The sequence below is a fragment of the Ischnura elegans genome, chromosome 6, assembly GCF_921293095.1.
Source record: "Ischnura elegans chromosome 6, ioIscEleg1.1, whole genome shotgun sequence".
In the NCBI taxonomy this organism is placed as follows: Eukaryota; Metazoa; Arthropoda; class Insecta; order Odonata; family Coenagrionidae; genus Ischnura; species Ischnura elegans.
Window position 1 is genome coordinate 47,552,428 of NC_060251.1, and position 26,510 is coordinate 47,578,937.

General features: G+C 38.0%; 1 protein-coding gene across 4 annotated transcripts in view; it reads left to right on the plus strand.

Annotated features, from left to right (window-relative positions):
- LOC124160610 (glutamate receptor ionotropic, kainate 2) overlaps positions 1 to 26,510 on the plus strand; it is a 1,073,818-nt gene that overhangs the window by 974,245 nt on the left and 73,063 nt on the right. For all 4 annotated transcript variants that reach the window (XM_046536503.1, XM_046536502.1, XM_046536505.1 and 1 more), the window contains exon 7: positions 24,163 to 24,315. In XM_046536503.1, coding sequence (XP_046392459.1) covers positions 24,163 to 24,315 — 153 coding nt within the window. The remainder of the gene's footprint in view (positions 1 to 24,162; positions 24,316 to 26,510) is intronic.

A 26,510-nucleotide genomic window follows, 5' to 3' on the forward strand; every position in this document is an offset into this window, starting at 1 on the left:
GACAGGAATACTGGAAACAGTAATTGCGGCTACAATAAACTTATTTCTATATCCGCGGATGCGTATTACGCCACCTGCTAAAATAAGAATGACTTAGGTCGAGTAGTGATTGAGTTTAACTTTTCAATCGCACCTGTTCTACCCAAAACCACAAGAGACCACCTCATATTGTGGCGTAGAGGTGGGGAAGCACTCTTTCACACAGGATGAGAGCTTTCAAATTTATGCAATTTTATAACGATGCCCCAACCCCGAATTAAGCCAAGAAATAACGTAACTCTTGTTAAGAGGCCGCTGCCACGCGACCAGTCTTTTTTCATGGCGTAGGTATTATTCATGTACAATGTGTTACATAAAGTTTTCAGTGTAGGTATATAAATTAGAACCTTGCCAACATTGTGTTTGCCACATCAATGTTTCATCAGATGATTTCTTTTCTATTTCATGATGGAAAATGTAGACATTGGTCCACTCTGCTTACCCTGAAATTTTCAGGGTGAAAGCGTGAAGTTTAAGCAAGTAATGAGTCACGAAAAAAGGCAAAAGAAACAGCCGGTCGAACGGGAGTAATGAAGATGTCCGACCGGAAAAAAATGTCTTAAATGAGATGGTTTCTGGTGTAACTTTCTGAAATCTACGATGCATTTTGAGCTCACAAAAATAAAACTTCGTAGACTTCCACATGATGGTTTATTATGCGGCCATGGTTTAGTCGAACACACCGCATCATCAGGTGCTCTCATTGGAGCTTGTTGGCTGTACATTGTTGCTTCACGATGAATGGATAACATTTCCATGACAACTCAAAAATATGCAAATCTGGTCTTTTTATTCGTGGGAAATGCATGCAGCTTTAATTTTTTTACTCAAATGGTTGCCGTTAAGTTAGTGGGATAGATGACGAGTTCATAGGATTATTTTTGACAATGTTAGGATATTTCATTGCAACTCAGCAGCTGAAAACATAATCCTCATTATACCTACATTTGACTGCGCCTGTTGCTTCCGTTACTTTGTGGCGGGAGGTATTAAGACATAAGCAGTTAACCTTTGTGGGAATATAAAAGAAATTTGGTGCACGTTGTGTGAGATTTGACTACTTAAGGCCCACCAAGAATGTAGTCCGTCTACGTTAGGGGGGAAAAGATCCCTTTACGTACCTCTCTTATCTTATCGTTTATTACGGACCCATTAATATAGTGTGGTTCTGAGATATTCTCCAAGTCACTTTGAATTTGATCAGCTCATTATATGCAGCCAAAATTTTCACGTTTACCTGAAATTATTTTCTGACTTAAGTTGGCATCCATTGATGCTGATGAGCAAACCAATGGTACAGAGAATATGCACAATTCAACTTTTATAAAAAAAATATTTTTTCAAGCCCTGTGAGCCAATCTTCGGCGTTTTCTCACATTTATACTGACGTTGGGGCTTCAACTGTGAAGTAATTTAAAAAGATCTTTGAAGTTGGGGTTGCGCTTTTGTGTATTGGGCTCAACGTTTGGTCCTCTAGCAGTATGATTTTCATTTGATTGTATTTACTCTCTAAAATGCATTGATTCACTTTGTATCTTATGGAGAGAATTTAGTCAAAATTAACAGTGACGAAAAACTAGTTATAAAATTAAAGTAAAACAAACTTTTTAGCTTGAGACTATCCCTTTTATTCCCCCAAAACCAGCAGCCAACCCTCAATTATGTCAACGCCCAAATATATATAACGCCCATCAACCCTCACATATGTACCTCTTTAAAACCAAAACAATTTCTATTGTAATAACAATTCAATGTACACATATACAATATCGGAAATTTAAACAAAGGAAAATAATCAAACTTAACAAAAATTTAAAAACAAAAACTATTTCCATAGTAATACTGTTTGCAAGTATTCAAATAAAATATCGAAAATTTTAGTCAATAGCTATGCAAACAGAATCAACGAAAGTAATCAGTCTTAACAACAATTTACTCCGAGGGTGTTTCAAAGCGGTCATCCCATTGCAAGTAGGTCTGTTGATGGAGTTATCTATGATGAAACGTGGTTCTACCCTCCATGTACCGGGGTATCGTCCTGGGATCGTCCCAAAACGAATCCTGCAATCAGGTCGGTGTGGTGCAACCCACAGAGGAGTATAGGAAGAGAGAGTATAGGTAGATGCTGGAAACTGCTAACTCCAATCCAAACGCACCTCTGACGCAATCCACTTCGTGGCATATGTATTTTTACTCCCCCGAGGAATCTGCTGCACCCGCCGCTGTGGAATCGTGCTACATACGGGCAGAGATGACGCGTTCCCAGATAATTCTGACGATGCATTTAACGTTGGTATTTACTTGCGTGTTGTTCCAGAGGACGCGTGGGGACTAGATTACAGCGGTGTGTGCCCGAAAATAGGCCAACAGCGGATGTAAGCCCAAGTCTACCTGCTTATCGCTCATTAATTTCAGGAAGGAAGCCCAATGTACGGGTACATTACCATTTTATAATGCATAATTTCATAATTAGGTATGTATCCGAATTTTATTCTGTTTGTCAACAAAATTTGGTTTGTCAACAAAATTTAATTCTTTATGTGTTCTATAAAGCTAATGTACGTCATAAATTCTAAAGGCCTGAGCAAAGAATTGTCCACACTATGAGGAATACGGAAAAAAAATATGAATTAACTGTAGCGAATCACCCAGTATCATCACTTTGATTAGAAGTGGGAGTTGCGTATTAGACCATATTTGAGAAAAAATTTTAGTATTTTTTTATTGCTACTACATTCACTTGTGATATTGCCAAATTTCGTGGTTTTTTTGAAGCTTGCAACAACCTTTTGGGAAAAGTTTTAAACTGTGTTGTTTGAACCAAGAATTTTATTTCAAGATCCTAAGTCAACTTTTACCGGAGAGATATTGCGGAACACCATATTAAAAATACACAAGAATTGCGTACTGTACGCTTGATTTTAATTTCACAGATTGTGCCACACGTGTTTTGATTGGTTTATAATCATCATCAAGCATTGATCGAAAATTACCGAATCGCCAATGAAAGGACGTGCAGTAGTAGAGTTTGTGACATATTAAATTAGGGAAAAGTATGATATATTTGAGTATCATTCAGCGTGCAAATTATTTTTAGGGGAGAATAAATGCATTATTCTAATTATATTGAAACTATGCTTGACTTTTTCAAATTCTGTGTTGCTAGAAAAAAGTTGCACCACTATGTGCGGTATATTTGGCCGGCCTTGAAGTATTTAAGTTAAGTACTTTGTTGGGTTTCAAAAGTTTTCGCCATATAGGAGCTTTTTTTGACGAAAATATTTTATTTAGATTTTAAAATGCGAAGGAAGGCGAGGATTTATGCGTGACGTGGTAAAATGGTGAAGATGGTTAAATTAGTTAAATTGCCGAGAGAAAACCAGGAGACTTACGGCATAGTCAGAAAATAATTTAAAATGATGATGGGATATAGTGATGTATCATGAAGAATTTTCATGTGCGTAATCCTGCTTACCGTCCACTAAGCCCAAGATGCGCTGCGGTAGAATGATGTTGAGTTTAAAAAAATCATTTTATGTTAATTAAATGGAAATGAAAATTTAATGCACGAATAGAACTAAGAAAAAAAGCTTATCTTAAAATTTTCATTGAATGGAGCTCTTGTGTGTTGTATAAAAGTATGGAGGAATTTTATCAATGAATTTATACATATCTTAATATTAATATTTAGATTTTTTCGAGGAATACCTAGCTGCAATTATTGTGTTCTTAGATATTTTTTTGTTTTTTCGCGTATGCCAATCAAGTAATTTTCCGGTGGTAGGAAGGAAGTCTCTTGGAAGTTGCTGAAGAAGACCGCAGAAAAGAAAACCTAATACAAATTGCACCATAGAATATTAATTTATGATAACAAATGTTAATGTTTTTAAATTTCTAGAGCTGTTAATTTTTTCTCGTCTCAGGGATGGTGTATAAAATTCAAAAGGCAAATAAAGTTAATTTTTGTTTCTGTATCCCATAAAAAGTCAGCATTATACCTGTTTTTTCCAATATTTTTTGTTTAGCAAATTATTCACCAGCACGTGATTGGTGAGTATCTACTTGCACCAGCTACTAAAATGATGCACACTACCCTCTTTTATGGAATCCCTCCACTGGCACCGTCGTATTCACTTCCCTGATAATTTTGTTTAAAGACCTAAATATCTGAAGCGCATACTTCTCGTTTTTATCGTTGGAATGAGGAATTTCATCATAAGAATGCATAGGTTTATATTATTTTCGCTGCTCACTTAATTGGTCGATTTCTGAATTCTCGAGGCTTATTTTAGCTCATAAGATATTTATCTCACAATGCAACTTTTCCTTGTATACATAAGGAGTTCTTCGTATAAGAGGGGCCTTTCAAATGAGGCTACATCCCCCTTAAAATATTTCTTTGCTTTGGTATTTGTTTCGCAACACAGCCTTGGGGCGTGAAATAACTTAGGAAGAGGCTGCCGCAATTAAAATTCAAGGAAACATCAAACGGTGTTGAGAGAGGCTGAGAATCTTACGTATAAGATACAGGTCATTATTAACCATCCATATAATGAAGTACAACTCGGGTTAAGGTTATGAGACATCGAACCGTGAAGGATGAGATTAAAGAAGCTAGAGTTGCTTTAACTTTATGCTTGCGGAGAAATGTTTTCTGTTTGTTTTCTGTGATTGGAATATTCTTCATTAAATGCTCTAATTATGATTTTTCTTAGTATTTCCTTAATTTATATGATAATAGGTCAGCAATTTAATGCATATCGATCAATTTATTGATCGAAACATCGATCTTTACATTTTTCCTGTTTCGATATCATATTTTCCATATTCGTAGACACTTTTTTAACAACCAATTACTTAGCATAGTAAAAATAAGTACCTACAGATAGTTACAGAGGTGCAAGAGGTGTCTTTATCGATCTTACATATACATATTTTAGTACCCCTCCTTAGTTTCTTAAGCAATATAATCAACGCAAATGACTCTAAGAAGATTCTCTCCATGCTTGCTGGAAAGAAACAATAGGCTATGCTTAACTCGGAATAGTCTCATTGTTCATGAAATAATATAATTATCATTTTTCTTGATATTTCCTTAATTTATATGATAATAGGTCAGCAATGAAATGCATATCGATCAATTTACTGATCGAAACATCGAAGTTAACTTTTTTCCTGTCATAACGCTCGAGAATATGTTTATTGCAACGCATAAAATCTTGCGCGATCGAAATATTAATACTGGCCTAAAGCACCGTTTTTCGTTCTTATATCAATTTTATAACCTAAGCTATCGAGTTAAAATACTAGGATTAGGTTTATCAAGTGAGAGCAAACTCCTTGTGGAGGTTCCATAGCGTCGTAAAGTAGAGGATTTTTTATTAGCCATGATTTCCACCAATGTGGGACTTGTCTTTGAAAAATTGTGTGTCAATGAATATGGCAATGTATATGAATGTGGAAATGAGTACGAAATTGGCCATATTGCAAAATTTGGTGTTCAGGTTCTCTCGCAACAGCCATTGTAATAGAGTAGTAGTCCTTTGGAGCTGAAAACTGTGACCAATAAGCCAGTAAATAAATAACTGAAGGAGTTTAAATGTATTAAAACAAAAATATTGTATCACTTTTGAATTTCTTTTGCATTTTTTGCCCAAATCGATTTTTCTAACCTTGGCTCAAGTATTCAAAATCTACGACATTGATGACTAGAATTTCTTTTTTATAATATAGAAATATTATTTTCTATTATGTATGAGAACGAGTCAAAATTATGAAAATTGTGCCCCTCTCAGATTCGATAGATTTAAGAAAAGGGGATTTTTTTTATATTGGTAAGGAATGTGCCAAAGGAATAGATGTTGAGGGTTGATGACTCAAGAAGGAGCTGGTTTGACGTGCGATTGATTTCGGCAGCGGATTTCAAAATAGGATGTATCGATAGACGCCCCGAAGGAAACAGGAGGAAATTGAGTCCTGGGTGTCTTGATTGGTAGGTACTGTTTGAACAGGTTGTACGCATGAAACAGATAGGTGTTGCACGCCATGGTGATGGATTAGTTCCGCGTAGTCTTTTTGGCGGAAGCTACGCGAAGATGGAGGCACAGGCGAGGAAGTCGTCAAGGTCTATGCCTGCGGGAGTCTGGTAATGAGTTTAATAATCTCTAAATCGCACGTAAAGATTATTAGTTGCTACTGATTGGTGATTGCAGCTAGAGTACCTAATAGCTTGTAATTACTCAAAGCGATTTACTCCTCTCTCTCCATAATAAAATTAGTCAGGATGGAGGCATTTTTTTACTCTAAGCAAGGGTTACACTATACACAGTCGCACAGCTTGTTTGTAACCCTCTTACTTAACCTTTCATAAAATTTAATGCACGGATATGAGACCACGTGCCTCATAGGTAATATGTAGAATTAGTTTTTCAATTGCTCATAATTACCAAATCATGATAAATAACAAATTATTTTGGCTCTTCTTATCGCATTACTTCTGAATAGTATTGGTATTGCTACTATTTTCTCAGAGAAAATAGCCTTTTTGATATCCTTGGCCATTTCACTCCGCAACTGAGGGACATCCTGGTATTGACCCTAACGGATAATAGAAAATAGGTGAGGAAATTTTTTATATAAACCGATGAATACTATTCTTTTTTCCATTTCCAGATAAATTAACAGAGGGAAATGAAGAGGAAGAAGTATTAATTTAGATCATGTCGTTGGTCTTGACTCTGCCGTAAAATAATGTGCCTCGGTATTTTCGATTCAGAATTGCAATTATGATTACTGGGGAATCACTCACGCCATTCAGGGATCAAGAATACACACCATTCAATTTAAATAGTTTTTTGCGCATAATTCTCGCCGTATTGGTTTGGAGTCGAGGAATTCTAGTGAACCGTAGAACGTTACATCACTTTTCCTGAAGAGGTTAAAAATGTGCTTGGACACCTGCAAATGATTTAAAACATGAATATATATTACTTATTGTACTGTATCGGAGCATGTAGAGGTGCTCTTTATGTATAACTAATCTTACTTTAAGCCACTGAAACCCCCCGTAAAGCCGACTTAAACGTCAAGTTAAGCGTTTGGCAGACATGTGTTTGGAACTGCACGTATTTTGCTGTCGTATAAATTTTCATATCCAACTCCGAGCATCGAACGGTACCCTTAAAGGTTTACGATGTCTTTGGAGGAACTCCTTGAGGGCCTGGGTTGGGAGACAAGGCCGGGGAATGAGCGTTGAAATAATTTTATTTAGGAGGCACGAACATCATTGAGCTCCTCATGAATCTGTTCACTTGGCGATTCAATATTATGCGCAGTGAACCGTGGAAGAACCTTCTATATGAACCAGTAATACACTCCATTCCTCACACTTCATAATCCCGAGATATTTGTACGTCCCCTACTAAGATCGCCGCATAAGATCTTCTATACTTTTGCTCAATTGTTTTTTTTCATGACGAATTACTTGTTTGTCACTAAGGCTATCGTCTTAAAATGCAATAAACGAATAGAGAAGGCTGTTGTCAACAAATTTAAATAATAAGCAATTAAAACTCAGCCTTTCCTTTGGGAAATAATTATACTGAAAAAAAGGTAAATTTTGGGATTCAACTCTGTATGTCCTGAAAATTTGGAGATACTTGTTTAGGTTTTAAACATTTACATCGATATGCTACCCCTCAAACCACCTTAATAGGCGTGTTCTATGCATTGTTAGGACACTAACCGTTAATGAAAAGATGACATGAAAAATACATTAATTAAATAATTTAAAAAAAAAATGATAGAATGAGTTTAAAACGCTTGAGATCGGTGCGGTAGCCAGGTATTTTCTACGGGGTGGGGGACCCATAACCAGGGTGGAAATTATTTTTGAAACAGCGTATCGAGCGGAGAGTTTTAAACTAATTTGAACAGTTTTTTAAGTATACCGGGACTAGCCGCGGTGATAATTTTTACGGGAGTCACCCGCAATGCACAATCGTGCGAAAGATCCACAGAGAAAAAATCATTCGCCTTAACCTCTGTGGATCTTTCGCACGATTGTGCATTGCGGGTGACTCCCGTAAAAGTTATCACCGCGGCTAGTCCCGGTATACTTTAAAAACTAGTCTAGAGCGAACACCTCCTTATGTTCTATGTCCGGGCCTGCTCTCCGGCTGTGGCGCTGTGCGCACGATTTGGACTGCTTGTGGCATAATATGCTCAGAGGTCCAGCAACATCTTGTTCGGTAGTGTCCGAAAATATCCACAGGGAAGAATGACGCCTCGATAGCTTAACTGGCTAAAGAACTCGACCGGAAATCGGGGGATCCAGGTTCGAATCCCGGTCAAGGCGAATGATTTTTTCTCTGTGGATCTTTCGCACTAATTTGAACACTTTCCATTATCGAAAAATTTCATTTTCCAAAGAAATCTTCTGTAAATTCGTCATTTTTCAATACCTTGTTTTCTTTTATGAAGGAAAGAAATTGTGTTTTTATATTTGGGTGGGGGGTCCGGACCCCCCTGAGCTACCCCCTCGCAACGCCACTGCTAGAGATACTTCACTACTGAATCCCACGTTATATTTATTCCAGTCATTAAATGATCGGAGGACAACGAATTCTCATACGTACCCGTTAGGCGAAAAGTCTCTACTTAATTTTTTTCTGTCGTACCTAGGAACATAGTGAGCTCCAAGATGATGTCCTCCGCGTCGCTTTTAACGATATTTCTTCAAGCTCAAGAAAACGAAGCCTAGCATGCAATCTCCAACTATAGAACTAGGAATGCGTAATGAATACATTTTTAATGCCAGCGATCGAGCTAGGGTAACGGATCCTCACGTCGAGGCACATGGTGGAAGAAAAAACTTTAAATAGTCCCGGAAATCCTAAACCTTGCCCTTCTAGGCATTCGTCACTGACTGATGGGACAGAAGAATAAGGCATGACCTCCAAAATGATCTCTTGTGTATCACATTCGATATTAGACGGTTATAAGAAATTTATAATTAGAGGAAATTTCTTTTTATAAGTTTTCACAATATCTTCCATTGTCACCTGGCATAACTTCATTGCCATGAATAACAGTTAGTGGATGTGGTAAAATTTTTACAACAAATCATGTTTACTACTTTATTGATTCATCATATTATTTGATGATCACACCCAGAAGAGAATTTCACGAGCCGAAGGATACGGAGGCTCTGCGATTTTTGTTTACTCTCTGAATTGTGGTCCCACGTAAATTGAACTATTTGACGTGGAGTTGAAACCACACGAATTCAAGTTCAGGTGGCTTTAACGCTGTTCTGTTGGCTGTGTAATCTCGCTTATATAATTTATTCTCCCCAGTGATAGTTCATGCAAATTTTGTTAACTCAAGTGATCATGAACACTTCAGTGTGTGTTTCCATTGATTTGATGTCAGAGAAGTATTTCCTGTGCATTTCGGTGCAGGAGTGTGACCAACAGCTTTCATAAAAATTACTGACTTACTGACTAAACCCGCCAACTAAGTTTTTATTTTTTAAATGCACCTTTTAAGATTCACTATTGATTATTTGAAAATTTTTAAGCGCTATCTGAAACTAATATTCTATAAATTCGAAGTTTCTTTTTGGTTAGTATTCTTTTATTTTATGTAATTCTGTTGTTCGATAGAGTATTGTTCGTATTGTTCATATAGGCCTCAAAGATGGCGTTGGGGTGATGAAGCATTTGGAACATCGCTCACGCGTTCACCATTTAAACGCCATAACAGAGGCTCACAGTGTGAAAGGCCGCAGGTAGAAACGTGCAGGTCTCCAGAGGTTAATGCTTTCAAAGCCGCATTAGTCCACAGCGTTGTAGATTCAGGATTGATTTCCTTTCCTCGTCATTGAAAGTAGCATGATTCATGGCTCAGTGATGTATTATTACATCACAAATGCGTTCGCATATTTCAACTTGAACCAGAAATATCGTCGGGAAATACGTGTATCTACCGGCAAAGGAATTAAGAGAGGTTTAATGAGCCTCACATGTGATATGCATGAGCAAACGGATACAGATCTTGGTCACACGTACTAAAAGTCTTTGTTTTGAATTTTTTTCATTTCATATATCCAAGTTTAGTTTTTAATGTAATTCATATTTTTTTCAGTTATATACCTACACCTTTAAAATATAATATTATTATTGTTCCAATTTTTTGATACGATTATTTGTTTAATCAACTTAGAATTGTAGATGAAGTTGAATTATTTTCGCTACAAACTTTCCATTTCATTTCGTTATTCCATCTTTATATACTTAGAGTAAAATTCTCACCATTCCTTCAACTAATGCCTAAGTGTGGACTACTGGCTACAAATTTTGGCCTATGTTCCCTCGGAATGAATGGGCTTATAATTTGGAGAAGAAATAGACAACCATCGTCAGGATTCCGATACGCTTTTTTACGGCCCTCATTAACTATTAATTATCTTACTATTAAGACAATGAGAGTGCCAATAGGCAGTGTTATGAACCAGAAGTATGTAGAACTATGTATAATGAAAGGAATTGATTTACCATTTAAAATACATCTAAATAGTTGTCATTGTTCTCGTTGATTCTCGTTTTTTATATTGAATCCATTTTTAACCTCTTCTATGTAGCTTATTGGGGGCCGTCCCATGTCCTACATTCCATCTTTCTACGAATAGAGTAGGCTGTTGACAACAGATTTAAATAATAAGCAATTAAAAATCAGCATTTCCTTTGGGAAAAAAATTATACTGAGAAAAAGATAAATTTTGGGATTCAACTCTGTATGTCCTGAAAATTTGGAGATACTGAAGTATGTGTTAGGTAAGAAATGGGAAATATGAATATTGTTTCAAATCTCTAATCAGTTTATTTCAAATTCGAGGGAATTTTCTAAAGGAACTAAGTCCCGGACGCGGGAAGAGCCGTAGAATATCGATCTAAAAATTTGCTAAGAGGCGAGAAGCAAAGGGATATATATAGAGAGAGGAGAGGACCGTATTCGAATGAAAATAAAAAATGGAATAAAAAAAAAACATTTCTCATACAAGGACACACACATATCAACGTGAAAGGACTCCCAAAAACATGTCTTCACCGGGTCATCAAGTTTCCGAATACGGCCGAAAGTTGTCCCCTTCTTTGGGTTTATAGGACTTCTCTTTTCTCCCACTCTTCTTAGCACATACACCGCACTTACTCGATAGATCCATTTTTATCTTCATTCTTCGGTAGCACCACATTTCAATAAGCTTCAAATTTTCTTTCAATGCTGATTATGTCCAAGCCTCGCTCCCATACAGAAATATGTTTCATTTGTGCCATCTAACGATGTGTTTCCTTATTGTTTTCTGCAATAATTTCAAAATACAAATGGGCCTTATTTTTCACTCGCGTTGCATTTGTTAGTGACGTTATTAGTGATTTAACTCATTCACTCGTTCAGAGAGAATATCTCATTGTGGGACTGAATCACTTACGTGGGTGTAAACTAAATAAACCACATTAGTCTCATGCACAAGACCGAGGAGTAGCTAAAAATCACAGGTGCACTGGGCATTAGCTCGTGACGTCATCAATTTATTTGCCGCGAATAGCTGTTGAAGTAAGCGAATCCATGTACGGAAAAATTTGTATTCCTTGTCCCTCAGCTTTCCAACCATTCATACAGTGACGGATACACATGGGGGCGCAAAGCCCCCCCCCCCTTGCGGTCACCTTCATTGCCGAACATTGCAGACAGTGGCGTAGCCAGCGGGGGGTCCGGACCCCCCCCCTCCCCCCGAAATATGGAAGCACAATTTTTTCCTTCATAAAATAAAACATAATATTTAAAAATCATGAATTTACAAAAAAATCTTTTAACAAATCAAGATTTTTCGATTATGAAAAGTGTTGAAATTAGTTTAAAACACATTACTTAGTACACTGTTTTCAAAAATTTTCCCCCGTGGTTTTGGACCCCCCCCCCCCCCGCCCAAACGAAATTCCTGGCTACGCCACTGATTGTAGAGCCACAACTGTAACTTTTTATATCATAAGATGGCATTGGCTTGTATATGTGTATAATCTGTTTGAATAGAACTTTCTAAAGCTTCGCATGTAACTTGATTATTTTTAATTATGATAAAAATATAGGTAACTCAAAATAGCTATTGCACCCCTTTTTCTATATCTCTTACTGCATTTATAAAGGGATTAGCTACACTTTGTGTATATAATCTCTTTTCTTTCAGTATCTCCAGAAAATATTCGTATTTTTTAGAGCACGTGCATAGGGAAAAACGATTTTATTATAACTGAATATTTATATTTGGATTTAACGTTGAAATCATAGTCGGGACCAGGTAAACTGTGGTATGCAATGATCAAATTTAAAAATCAAGCATTTCAATGAATATATAAAAATTTCATCAGAAAATTGGCACAGTTTCAGCTTTAAGATGTTTACATTTTTTTTATATTCTTAGTGAGAAACACCTCCTGATGTGAGGGTATTCCTCAGATTCCTCGCAGTTTGGGTGGTCCTGGGATGGTCCAATGAGGACAAATTCCCTGGCTCCGGCCATGCTTCGTACTTGTTCGTCGCATTTTTTTTATATGGTGAGAAATGTATGATTGCTCGTGAATAACGTAAGCGAGGATGGTTGGGAGATGAAGTTCACAGCGTGGTCGATGCCTCCTTCCTGGATTTGAGGGAAATGGAGCCATTAGATTTAACTGCGTTCGACGAGCTCCTCTGCCCGACATCTAGCGGTTTCCGCGCGAACCTCGTCGAGGATGCTCCCCGGCTTGAAGCGGGATGGGGCAGAAATGTGTTTTTGGGAGTCCTTTCACGTTGATATGTGTGTGTCCTTGTATGAGAAATGTTTTTTTTATTCCATTTTTTATTTTCATTCGAATACGGTCCTCTCCTCTCTCTATATATATCCCTTTGCTTCTCGCCTCCTAGCAAATTTTTAGATCGATATTCTACGGCTCTTCCCGCGCCCGGGACTTTGTTCCCTTTGAAAATTCCCTCGAAAAAAAGGTCAAGAGATCGAGAGAGCGGAGTGCTATTTCAGAACTGGCGCATTCATACTGTAAGAATGGTAGATGGGCGGGTTGGCGGGACGAATTTTCGGTCCTTCCCAATGGCCCACATAAAACTCCACTAGGAAAAGTAGTGTGTGCATGTGCAAAATCCTTAGAAACGGCGAATACCTTTCAAAGCACCCGAGACAAAGAACTGTAGGTTTCCCATTCATTCCACTGCTAGACTTATACTCATGGGGCTCCAGTGTCGGCGTTGAATCTAACATTTGCGGTTGGCGAATGATAAAATCGGCCTCATTACGAAGAGATGAATTCCCACTTTCGCCTGATCCTTTTTGTTACTTTTCTGAGACTAATGATCGATGCTCCATCGAGAACAGTTTGTGGTTTTAGTGTGTACCCTCGTTGAAATGGCTCAGCCCTTATTTAAGTCACCTTTTCTCTAATACTAAAGAGAGATAGGGGAGAATCCTGATAAATGCAAGAGATATTTAGTGGAGATGTTGTTTTTAAATATTTATGCTTGAACATTGCCTTTTATAAATAATAACAGGTATGAGTACAGCTATAGGGAGATAATATCAGTTTTAACGACTTAGATAATCAGCCTAAAATTACCGCTAATTTTTTTTACTACAGAGATGCTAAGAAATAAGGAGTATTTGGTTGTATTTGTATGTTTCATATGTTTTCAGACATTTTTATTTTTATCCTTATTTTCTAATATATTTTCTAACCTAAACTTTTGTGAAGGTACTATAAACTAACTGAGTTACAGTCAATAATTTAATTTTTGGTAAAGATCATTTTGTCAATTTCATGCGCCGTAATGTTAAAATTCTTTTCTATCTCGTGACCGGTACCTTTTTGAGGCTTTTTTGTCTGAAAGTTAATTTATTATCGGTTTCTATGGCATTAAAGGGCACTTCCCGAGTCTTGTTAGTTTAGTCGGCTAAAAGTGAAAGTACAGAAGATATTAGGGAAACGACGACGATCACCTCATCGTCGTTTAAAGGCGGCGTAATTGCCTTTGCGGAGCCATAGCTGTTCGTCCAATTGTTTGGGAATCCAGCCCTTAGTAAAGAACCGGCCATTGATAATGCGTGCGTCTATCTGAAGAGGTGACCGAAAGGCTATTTTTACACCTTTCGCCATTAAGTATACGTAATAGGATAGGTAGATACAAAAACTCTCCTGGCGCCAGTCAGATCAGCCAGTCAGAACTCGCAAAAAGCTGAATTTATGCATTTTAACGAAATAATTAATACGAAAACGGCGCATTAAAAGTCAACCCAACACGATATGATATGAATAATTGAAATAACTTTCAAAAATTTCTTTCACGGATAGAATTTAAGTATTTTCCCGCTAATAGTTACGTTTCAAAGTAAAAATCCGTTTTCTTTGGTCAAAATGAGAAAGATGAATATTGTTTCAAATCTCTTATGAGCTTGGATTGGTGAGGATTTTAATGGACTTAAGATGCCATCGCTGCTCCGAGGGCTGTCATTTCACATTCAACGTTTCACTCCACAAAACGGACGACGTAACTCGTACTTATTTTCATTTTAGTCATTCAACTATTGCCCTTGTTATGATAACTGAGGAACGAAGATGAAGTCAGTTGTATTAACTACTCAACTCAAGTGTAATATTTAGAAGTCTGTCGCGTAATCTAGTACCATAAGTCATGTATGATTCTCATGAGAATACAGGGACCTGGATAGCTTAGTGTTCTGCGCAGTGGCCCGGACATCCAATATCCGTGGTTCGATTTCTAGTCCAAGGGAATATTTTCTTATGGCAATTCATGAATGCTCAATAAAGGTGTTAAAAAATTGAATGCAAAGTAAAGGTAAAAAGGCTGATTCGGCGTAGGATATATGTTTAAGTTGCATGAAATCTTTATCGAAATCTGCCAATAAACCTTTTCTAACCCAGAGCTGCTTCTGGGAGAAATTAAATTTCAAGAATTCTCATTTTAAAAATGAGGAAATTTTCTACTCCTTCTTTATTATAATGGAAGCTACATGCTCTGCCATTAAACTTTACAGCATAAAAAACACGTAGCTTCAATAATACGTAAAAAGAGCTGAAAATTCATACATTTTTGATGTTATTCATAAACAACTTTTGGTTATAATGGATGAAATCGTTATGCGGGCATTTGAATCTCAGATTATTTCTGAAATGCGGCTACGGTATTTCCTGAACATAAAAGGGATAATATATGACGAAGAAAAGATAATTTAAATCTATTTCCTAAATAATATCTATCCAAATGTGTATTGGAAATTTTAAAATCTCCATCATGTTCATCGCAAACTAGCTGGCTATTACTTGAATTATTTTCTTACTTTTCTTGCGCCCTTAATCTAAAAATAGCCAGTAAAGTGGCTGCTACTTTTTCAAAATTCACTGCAATTAGCAGAGTTTTCCATCCCATATAAAAAGGCTAATTTTGGTTCTTCGCTGAAAAACTGGAGCAAGACACAGCAATGGCAATGACACAGTTTTGAATGAAGGCCTTGAAGAAATATAAATGTTTTTCCTTGCTTATGTTGTGCTTTTGAGAAGTCAGTCGATAATTTCTCATTATTTCCTGATATATATTTTTCTTTTCTGCAGCACTAATTAATGATATATGACGGTAGTGTTTCAAAGATGAATTATTAGAGAATGTGCGTTTACAATGTGTTGGCTTCCTCGACATTTTTTTATATTCATAAGTAAACTTTAATTTTTTTGAGTTTTCACTGAGTCTTCTCAATACTAGTATTTAGTCCTAGGTCTGTTGTAAGTAATTTTTTTGCCTTTTGTAGCAAATAATTCCTTGCTCCACCATTATCACGCATGTAAGTTAGCTAAGCACTCATTCACGAGCGTATTCCTCTCTGAAACTTCTAGTACATGTTTTTGTTGTCTTTTATTGGATTTGAAATCGAGAGAATAATAGTTCCGAAACCCATTCTTTTTTAAATTCATTATTTTTTCTTTATTAGAGCATACCAGTTTAATCGCAGCGCATGAAAGTTTAGGCATTAATTAATGGGATAATACGCAAAATTAAAGCTTTTATCTTTCGTTTTATCATGGAATAAAGTTATTATTTGATACTATATTCCATTCCAAGGAAAACAATCCCCGATTTCACAGCCACAGTATCTAGTAATTTCGGTTCGTTCACTAATTGTTCCACAAAGCAGAAAAAAATTAAACTGCATGCGCCATATTTATGCACCTATTTATTTCTTTGTTCTAAATCCCTCTCCCAACGTCCCCTGGCACTCGAGAGATTTTTTACTTTCCTATCGGCTACGTAACCACGTACTTTGATAATTAAAGTGCATCAGTCCCCGCTTGATGCAGGTATATGCGACCAACCTCCAGTCTCAGCACTTAACCTTTTTTTCGCACATTTTTTGCGCATTTTTTCGCGCATTTTTTCGCGCATTTTTTGCGCATTTATTTTTCACTCGCTATGGGTAGGATTCATTTCTATTTCCGGGGAGTTGGATTTTTCCTGTACACCCCTTTTCCTTTTGTGAGAGAAGCCGGACGTTCATGTTCCGCCCGACGAATTTTGAATATACTTTTGCGGTGACTCGTCCTCCCTCTCCCGGAGGGGTGGTGGCGGGTGGCGTAAGGCAGGGGGTGCTGCTCTTGTAGGTCGCACACGAAAGGGAGAAAGACATAGACTCGCATCCGTTGCGGGCAATTCGCTCAAATGCATTCTCCCTCACCCCTCCCCCCCCCCCCCACTCTCTTGTTTACCAGCGGACTGGCCGCGGAAGGGTTACCTCCCCTCTCAACAGTTTTGTTCTATTTTTTTGTGTCGTACATTATTTTTTGCCCGGGGATTACGGCCGTCCTCCCTTGCAGTAATTGAGGACCTCGCGTATGTATTTGTGTGGGAGGGTGGGTGGAGAGAGGATTGAAAAGGTAGGCTCTCGCTGTATGCCGGAGTCCCTGGTCTGGCTTCGCGGCACGTAGCGGTGGAAAATGTCGCCTGCCCCCGCTACGCGTCGCCTGGCGGACTTCCACCGTGCTCCGTGGGTGCAGCGAGGCTGCACGATCATCAAAAATGCCCCACGACAGCAATGCTGAATCATTTATTCATTAACTCTCCCCTTAGTGCATAGGGGACTCTACAGAGCATTTTGGGGATCGGGTTAGTGTGGTGGCTTCCCACCCCGTGGGCTCGGGTTCAAATCCCGGCGGTGGCAGAGAATATTCTGAGACTGCCCGATCCCGGCTTGTATGCTACGTGGAAGACATTTCAAGCGCAACACTCCGTCCTTCGGATGGGACGTTAAGCCGTGGTCCCCTTGGCGCCATTCGTTAAGAGCACGCTATGCCGACGCCGGGTTTCTCTCCACCCTTTATTACCTACCCTTACGTCATGGCGCAAATGGCCTAAGTTGTCGGTCGCCTCCTCCAAATACCATTCCAACTCTGGATTGACGTGGATCGGGTTAGCTTGGTGGCTAGAGTGTCGCCTTGGCACCCTGTGGATCTGGGTTCGAATTCCGGCGTGGGAGTGATTTTTCTGAGGACAAACCTACTTAGTGCAATATGGATGGCATTTTTATTGCAACACTGAGTCCGTCGTATGGGACATTAACCCATATTTTACCAGCGTGTGTTTAAACACACGCCAAGTACACGGAAATCAAAAAAATAATTTCTAGCCACTCTTGAGAGGCAACCATTTTCTAATCACTTTGACTCATTCTTTGAAACTTCTGAAGGCTCATTTCATCTTTTATTACAGCCTACTATCCCCAGGTTGGCCACCATTGAAAAAAAATTTTACCCCTGCATGTGTAAATTGAAAGGCAAACTGTTTATCCTTCATCTTCTTGAGAACACCAGATGCGAACATAAAACTTTTCCTGCCTTTATACATTCGAATGTTGAGGAAACATGATGTTAGTAAAGTATTTCCCGTGAAGATAATTGAAACACTTCAATGAAAGCGCAAACTTTGTGTGTGTTTAAACACACGGTGGGATAAACCGCTACTCTTCCCTAAACCAATTATGGTATTGCCTTACATTGTTGAGCTGTCTGTAAACGTCTCAGATGAGTTGTTCTTTGCTCACAATGTATTTCAAAATCATTGTAACTCGATGCCTGAGATAATTATGAGGTTGAAGAGCTGAATATAATCCATGTACTTAGTTTGAGATTCTCGCTAAAATGTAACTCTTGCTCCTCATGGCTAGACAATATATATATAAAGGACCGACCCAAGGTTACCTGCCATTGCGTTTTGCAAGCTTGGCAGCTGTAGACCAAGTGTTCGTAAGTTCTGTGCTTCGCAATTGCCCAAAAAATTTCCTAAGTTTAAATTATTTTAGCTCATCCATTTGTTAGCTGTGCATCACAGTGGATCCTGAGTACACCTTTGCAATGTCGACAAACAACAGAAAACGGTAAGAATTACAAATATTTATTTACTTCCTCATTAAAATTGTTTTTAGGTGTCATTACGCCATCTCAAGCTGTGTTTAGAACTTTGAATCAAAATGTCCAATCTCTTTTAGGTCAGAACTCAACACAGAAGACATCTTATTTGAACTCTACAACTTGGATGACAATGATGAACGAGGGCGAGAAATTGATGGAGCAAACACTGTAGATGTGGTTATTCTTCCAGCAAGAGATGGTGACTGCTCTGATGAAGATGATGCACCTGAAGAATGTGAGACTCCAGTGTGCATAAAGGATTTAGGCAAAGGTGTCCTAGCCCAATTAGGTGAGGTACGTCTTGACACTAATCAAGGTAAAATTGATTTACCACTTTTTTCTAATGACTGTTCCTCAACAAGCTCAAACAATAATGAGGTTGGATCTGATTTTGATATGTCTAATGAAAAGAATGGGAAAAATTGTCATAGCAAGAGAAGGAAAGAGTTCAGTCAATGTTTGCTCGGCCACCAACACTCATAAAGAATTTAGCCATTTAGAGGCAGGTAGTTACCGTAAGAAAGATAGATCATGGAAAAAATTAACTCTGAAAACAAATAACATGCCACCTTTAGAGCCTGTTCGAATGCAGCCAAAACCAGAGTCATTAGATAAAAGTCCTTTGGAAATGTTCAAGAGGGTTTGGGACGAAAATTTTGTGAATATGATATGCATAGAAACAAACAAGTATGCTGTTCAGAAAGGTTTATCCAATGCCGAATTTTCTGTGGACGATTTGTACAAATACCTTGGCGTGTTATTACTTTCTGGCTACTGTTGTGTTCCATTCAGACGTATGTATTGGGAAACCAAACGAGATACTTTCCATTCTCTAGTTGCTGGATCAATGAGCCGCAATAAATTTGATTTGATTCACAAATGCCTTCATTTTAATGATAACACCCAGATAGATAGCACTGATAGGATTTACAAAGTTAGACCTGTAGTAGATCACATGAATACCGAGATCATAGAATGCTTCGATAGTGAGTTTTCTCTGGATGAGGGTATGGAGCCATACTTTGGGCGTCATTCAATGAAGCAATTTATTAGAGGAAAGCCCATCCGTTTTGGTTACAAAATATGGTGTGTTACAACTTCAAAAGGATACCTTCTTAAATTTAGTGTTTACACAGGAAATACAGACAGACCCAAAGGCATCTCTCTCGGTGCTCAAGTGACAGAATCCATGTGTGTAGATTTCCTTCCTACTGGTTCAAAGCTATTTGTAGACAACTTTTTTACCTCTCTTTCATTGCTAGAAAAACTGAAAGAAAGTAATATAAACTGCATTGGAACTATAAGAAAAGACCGCATTGAAGGAGCCCCTGTTGTAGATGTGAGCAAGGAGGAACGCGGTGCATTCTCCGCAATCACTGATAAGAACAGTCCCATTTCACTCATTCGCTGGCATGATAATGCACAAGTTACTATTGCCACATACATGGATTCAAAAACTGTATTCGGTCTTAGCTCCTGCACCCGTTGGAATTCAAACCATAAAAAACATATGAAATTATGCCAGCCACAAATTGTGAAAATGTATAACCATGGCATGGGAGGTGTAGATTTATTTGATCAACAGCGCGCAGTGTATCGTGTGAAAATAAGGTCAAACAAGTGGTACTGGCCTTCATTTAGATTTTGTCTGAACAGCAGCATTGTTAATTTGTGGCATATTTTCCGAATAAACAATCGGAAAAGCAATCAAATTGATTTTTTGAGAGAGGTTGTTATCGGGCTACTGTCAAGTGATACTCAGCCTAAATTAGTAGCACCAAGAACAATGAGACAAGCTATAACAGATGGAAGGTTTGATGGTTATAATCACTGGATAAGTAAAATTAAGACCCATCGGCGGTGTGGTCACTGCGGTTAAAGCTCAAAGTTCATTTATGAAAAGTGCAATGTGGGCGGTAACCCTGATTGTTGCTTCAAGGAGTACCATGTAAAATATCAGTCGAATTAGTGATATGCCACAAAAAAATTTTCAAAATATAAATGGAAAATTTTGTAATTTGTACTACTGTAAAATATAGAAATGCATTCTAATGTGCAATGTGTAAGTTTTTATTGATCATGAAAATGTATGACTTCAAACTATGATGCTTAAAAAGAAATGGGCTCATATAATAAGTGTGAAACACAATGTCTTATTAGTTCTTTGTGAAATAAAATTGTGTAGAGAACTCACGTATTTTTTATTTTGCATTCTACCCTCACATTGAACGCAGGCAAGTCTGATCTGGGCTTTATCCCATCGTGTGATTAAAGACACGGGCTCTCCCAGCAAAAGCACGACGTTCTGATTTTTTAAACTATTTTTCCCATAGCAAGTAGTACAAATAGAGCAGCATACCAAAAAATCAGTTACCAAATAGGTAAAAATGTGTTCCGGGATAATATGGGTTAAATCGAGAACTCCTGGGCGATTTTCATTAAGAGGAGGCTGGAAGAAAACCCGGCATGCGGATGCTGGGTTTTCCTTCACCCCTCTTTGCCTTCACTGCCCTCAGGGCGCAAATGATCTATGCTATCGGTCATCGCTTCCAAATACCTTTCCATACCAATGGAGTGTGTGACTTAATCTTGGGGTTTTATACATATCATTGCTCAAGTACCACGAAAATATCTTATTTGTCGATGCAGCACTTGGTGTTTAGCTAGCTGCTAAGGCGAAATATGTTAATACCAACCAAAGACCACTTTGCACTCAATATAATTGGATTGAGATAAATAAATGTGCCATGGAAAAAATCGTTCGATTAAAATTGACGTAGCAGCATTAATTTCTTTACATTTTGATTTTAGGTAGCAGCTAAGGTTAAAGGCTATTTACCAACTAATGACTACTTACCTTAAAGCATAAGTTAATGTAGTGACAAAAAATTATCATGCAGGCATTGAATGATAATGTATAAATAATGTAAATTTTATGAAAAAAACTTCTCCAAGAAAGAACTGCACCATCTCTGCCGCTACAGCTAATGGCATTGACTGAAAAAATCGGGTCATTGATGAAGAGCACGTTTATACACGAATTGAGTGGCGAAAGAGAATGATGAACTCTATTCACACCTTTAAACTCTACATGTTCGGGAAATGGAAAGTAGTTTAAATACAAACACTCAGCAAAGATCATATGAGGAGCGAGTATTGGATATGAGATGATCGTGAGTTATGGCAAAGATAATATGGACCTAAAGAGTGACTTGTGAGGAAGTCCTATGAAGAGTAAAAATAATTTAATCTTTGATGAGGACGAGGTAATCTAATCGGTCTCAAAATGTTTAAATGTGTATAGGAAAAGAAATAGGACATTACGGACCAATTAGCTCATGGACGGATTAGGTGGAGATCCGCTTTAAACCATTCAAGGGATGTTTGACAATTAGGCTAAAAACTGCAGATGAATATGATTTGTAAAATTTAAGTTGTGATGGAGACATGGCTATTACGGGACCGAATTCAACTATTTCCCTCTCACAACGCGGTAGTGTCGTAACGCCTTCCACCACATTACGGCGGCTGTTACACTGACTCAAAAACGTAACTGAGTGCACGGATGACGTTTCGCTCTTGTTTTTATTATTTATTTTTATTTTCCCCTGAGGGCCAACAATTGGGTTATCAACCTCGGCGAGAAGCATCACAATCCTAGTCCGCTTCGGCTGGTAGGATTCCTGCGAAAGGAGAAAAAAAGAGGCTCCTTTTTCGCAGTGGGAAACTTTTCATTTCGCCTCGCACTAGCGGATTGAATCGAGTTGAATTTTTCAAAGAAGCCAGAGCCTCGAAAAATCTCGCCCGACCGCCAGCGGTACTCTTTTTTCCATTCCCAAAAAAAGTGAGGTGCGATGCCCGTGTTTTGATCACCGCTGTCATGGTTTTATAACCCACCGGAGTTACTCTCGACACAAAATCATTTCCTCCTATCTCTCTTCTTTACTATTCCTGTCTCCGCGCGCAGCTTTTGCGACGGAGAAAAAAAAAGAGTTGTAAAACTGAAGTTGGATGGGAAGTGTTTTATTTTTATGAACTTGGTTAACGCGGGAATCTCGTGTTCTCTCGTTAGCTTGAAATTGCTACCAGCAGAATTATTTGTTTCCTTTTTCTACTTTTGTGTGCGTGTCCTCCATTAAAAATCACGCTCACATGGGCCCTGACAGCCCTCGGGAACCAATTGCATGAATGAAAGTGCAGTTACAATGTGTGTACAGAGGATGCTTGTAATTTAACTGAGCGATATTGAATAGAAGGCCCGTGATTTTATTTCTCGTAACGGAAGCTCGTTTACCAACAATTTTTTTCCGGACTCTACGATACATTTCAGTCATAACAATATGTTTTCGGCTTTTGTATAAAAAATTTCAAATTTTTCACCGATTACGATACTTTATATAGATTAGTGCAGGTTGAAATCATAGTTTTATTGCTGTTGTGCAACAAATTTAGTGCATTTCGTTATAAAAAGTATAACTTGTGTCGAAACTTAAAATTTGAAAACCTTTATTTTTTTAGAAAATTTATCCTAAAATGAAATACGTAAATAAAATAAATAGGGAATTAGAGTCGAGTCAAAATGGAGAAAAAAGTGTGTATTGAAAATGAAATTTGTTTCTGTATCCAAAATTAGCTTATTACTATCGACTTATATCAGAGGTATATCTTTAACACCATGTTTACGAAAAGTACAGGTATTTGATATATTCATGGTTTAAGTCGAGTTAAGTTTTAGTTAGTTCCTTGCATTATAATAATTTCCTAATTCATCTACCGGTAAATTTTTAGTGTGTTAAAATTTTCAAACTTTGAAAAAGTTTAGGCTTAAGTTCCTCTACTGCAAAAATATTATGCCGAAAGCACAGACAAATGCAAAAAATACTTCAGATTCTTTGTCAACTGACTGGTTGGGGTGACTCACTGGACTCACGGTGACTGCTACCTACCGCACCTTCACGAAGCTTGATGATACCGATAATATAACGAAGTTCAAATTCTAACGTATACTTTTGCGTGAGGAGTATCTCGTAATATTACCTTCAGGTTGGTTACATAGTGCCCATCCCTGCTAAAAGTTCATTAAAAGATATGTAATTACCGTATAATGTAAAGCCTAAGGTTTATAGTTATATTTGAAGGCAGGCGTACTTCCAGTTGTATACGTATTTTTTCATCCATATGCATTTGTAGTTTGTATTTTCTGTCTCCTGACATATTTATTTACTTTATCAATTAAGAATAGATATCTTTCAGAGCATCTCGGATAACACCATATTTGAACCTCACTCTATTTTCAGGTCCAATAGAAACGACAAACTAAGGGAGATGTTTTGCAGAACGAATCTGTAGAGAATTTTTCCGCCGAACAATAATGAACTTGAATAAATGAATTCTGAAAACTTCAACGCGAATTTCTATTTTTTGTTTATGGCTGGTGTCTTTACACCCACCGTCATACGCCTATTGAGGCCGATTTTTGGGTAGTTTGTAAATGTAACTTAAGCTAATTAGTAGCCCAACTTATTTACTTCATGACATGCCTCATCCTCATTTTCCTTCTCCATTTCTCCCATTAATCTTTTTATCGTTCACTTTCTCGCCATAGGCCGAGCCGGCGCTGATGTTCGATTCTGTGCACGCGTTCGCCCGCGGCCTGGCGGCCCTCGACCGTAGCCACGTCCTGAGGCCCGCCAATCTGTCCTGCGAACTGGAGCAGCCTTGGGATGACGGACTCAGCCTCTACAACTACATCAACGCGGTAAGTACAGCTCTATCAAAACTAGCGGCGTTGCACAGTAAACGATTTCGAGTAAAAATCATCGTCGACGGGCGTACTTTTTGCAATTATTCTATGGTTTGTTATGTAATGACTTTAAGTTATTTACCACACTATTTTATTTTTCCCTACCGGTTTCGACACGATGATGCCATTTCAGGAAATTAAAAAACATCGAAGCCAGTTTACTTACTCATTAACCCAAACTAGAGAAGAGACGGGATTAGAAAAAAGGTCGGAGATGAAAGTGAATGTTTGGAAGGTTACTGGCTGGAGGTCAGTCTCTTGAAAGGTCATTTTCTCCTATTGAATTATGTTTTACGTGATGTTCTTTTTCATTTCCCATCACTGAATGTAAAAAGAGGTTTAAATGTTAACACAAGATTTTGCCTGTTAATAGCCGCCCTGACCGCTCCGGTCTAGGGGACTACATGGAGTAGACCGCAGCCCGTACTGTTAAAGGTTGAATTACACTGCCACAGCGCATTGGTTTTCATAGTTTATTAAAATTGTCTGCAGCAGGGCTATCGCTGCATAGCAATTCATTAATTCTCAGTAATTTCGCTAGTATTTTTGTACTCACGACCGAAAGCTTTGTAAATTAATGAATTTTAGAGGTTACCATCACGAATATATGTGACGTTTAACAGGATTAACTGTAGTGTATTACGTCTAGGTCTCTGGGTAATGAAATAGCTTTTTTTCTCATAAACCATGTCTTTTAATGGACACAGTTTTCATTTGTTTGTTAATTCGTGGCTTTTATCAGAAAAAGCTAGGCGTCCAGCACTTGTAATTGTAAACGCATGAATGTAGTCTTTTAATAGAGACCCCTAAAAGTTAGATAAGAAACTACTCCTAATGGTTGGTTCATTGTGCTTCGTTATGTATTTATTGATGCCTGTAATATTGATTTCTTTTATTGCGAAGTTAAAGTACTGTTTTTGTGATTATCAATCTTGAATTGAATGAGAAATTTATTTAAACTGTACTTTATTCCATTGTGTGTGCTTTTTCTTCAATTTTTTGTTGAAACTTGAAATAAGGATCGCTCTGCTGTCAGCGACGTGAGTGAAGACTTTTGTAAACCCACTTATATTAACGGTGGATGATAGCTCATTTAGTGGCCGATTGGAGTAGCGCCTACTGAAAAACTAGTGGTTCCTTCATGCGCGTGCTGTAAGGTCTGAATCGCGCGGATCTTGCGATACATCGAACAAACTCTTCTTGCAACCCAAGTCTTCTGGAGGGCAGCTCTCTACATTAATCTCTCAACAGGTTTTATGTATATTCTGTGTATAGTGTATTTACTTTATTGTATACCTCAACCATTTAGTGTATTATTGTCAATCCAGAGGACTCTACTAGCAACCGTCTTTCTGCGCACCCTCGCGGCCACTCGTACAAATATTCCCGCCATCACCATTGCATTCGCGTCACGTGCGTCGCCCACTCTGCCCTCTGGTGGTAGAACTCCGCTTCGCTTCGTGCCCGGAAGGATGGCGGAGGCGGAAAAGGAATATAAGAGATGCGGAGGATGTCTCGTCCAATTTCACGTGCAGGCCATCTGAAGTCGCGGTCTTGGTTTCGCCGCGAGGCGGAACGGGATCTGAAGCAATGAATTTTGAGGAGCGAAACAAAATCGCAGCCGTTCGGATTGGTCGTTGCTCTACCTAGTGAAAATCCTTTCGGCTCGAAAATCGGTCTCTTCGTGCCATATGTTATTTGTGGGAGTAATCTGATGGGCAAATGGATTTCATCGCTCAGATTCCAAATCGCAATTCATTGAAATATTTCTGTAGACGGTGCGGAAAAGTACTTTGTATCAAAAGGAGTTTTTAACAAACGGGATCATTATACACCAGCTTAATGTTCCCTTATTTTGCGACAAAACACTCGAATAAAACTTACGTTAAAGTTTAAAAAAAAATGCAGGATGTTTACACGCGCTTGTTCATTCTCAACATTTGCGTGATTTCAAATGTGAGAAGTTAACATTTGAGGATATTCTGAGGTAAAATACTCAAAATTTAGATACACGCAAATATTTACAAGGGTCTCTCTATACAGGGGTCTCTCTGTAAATTAAAATTTCGAGTTGATAGCTTAGGCTTTGTAACTTTCCATGAGCATTCCATACTTATAATCTGCATTATTTTATGCCACAGGTTAAATAT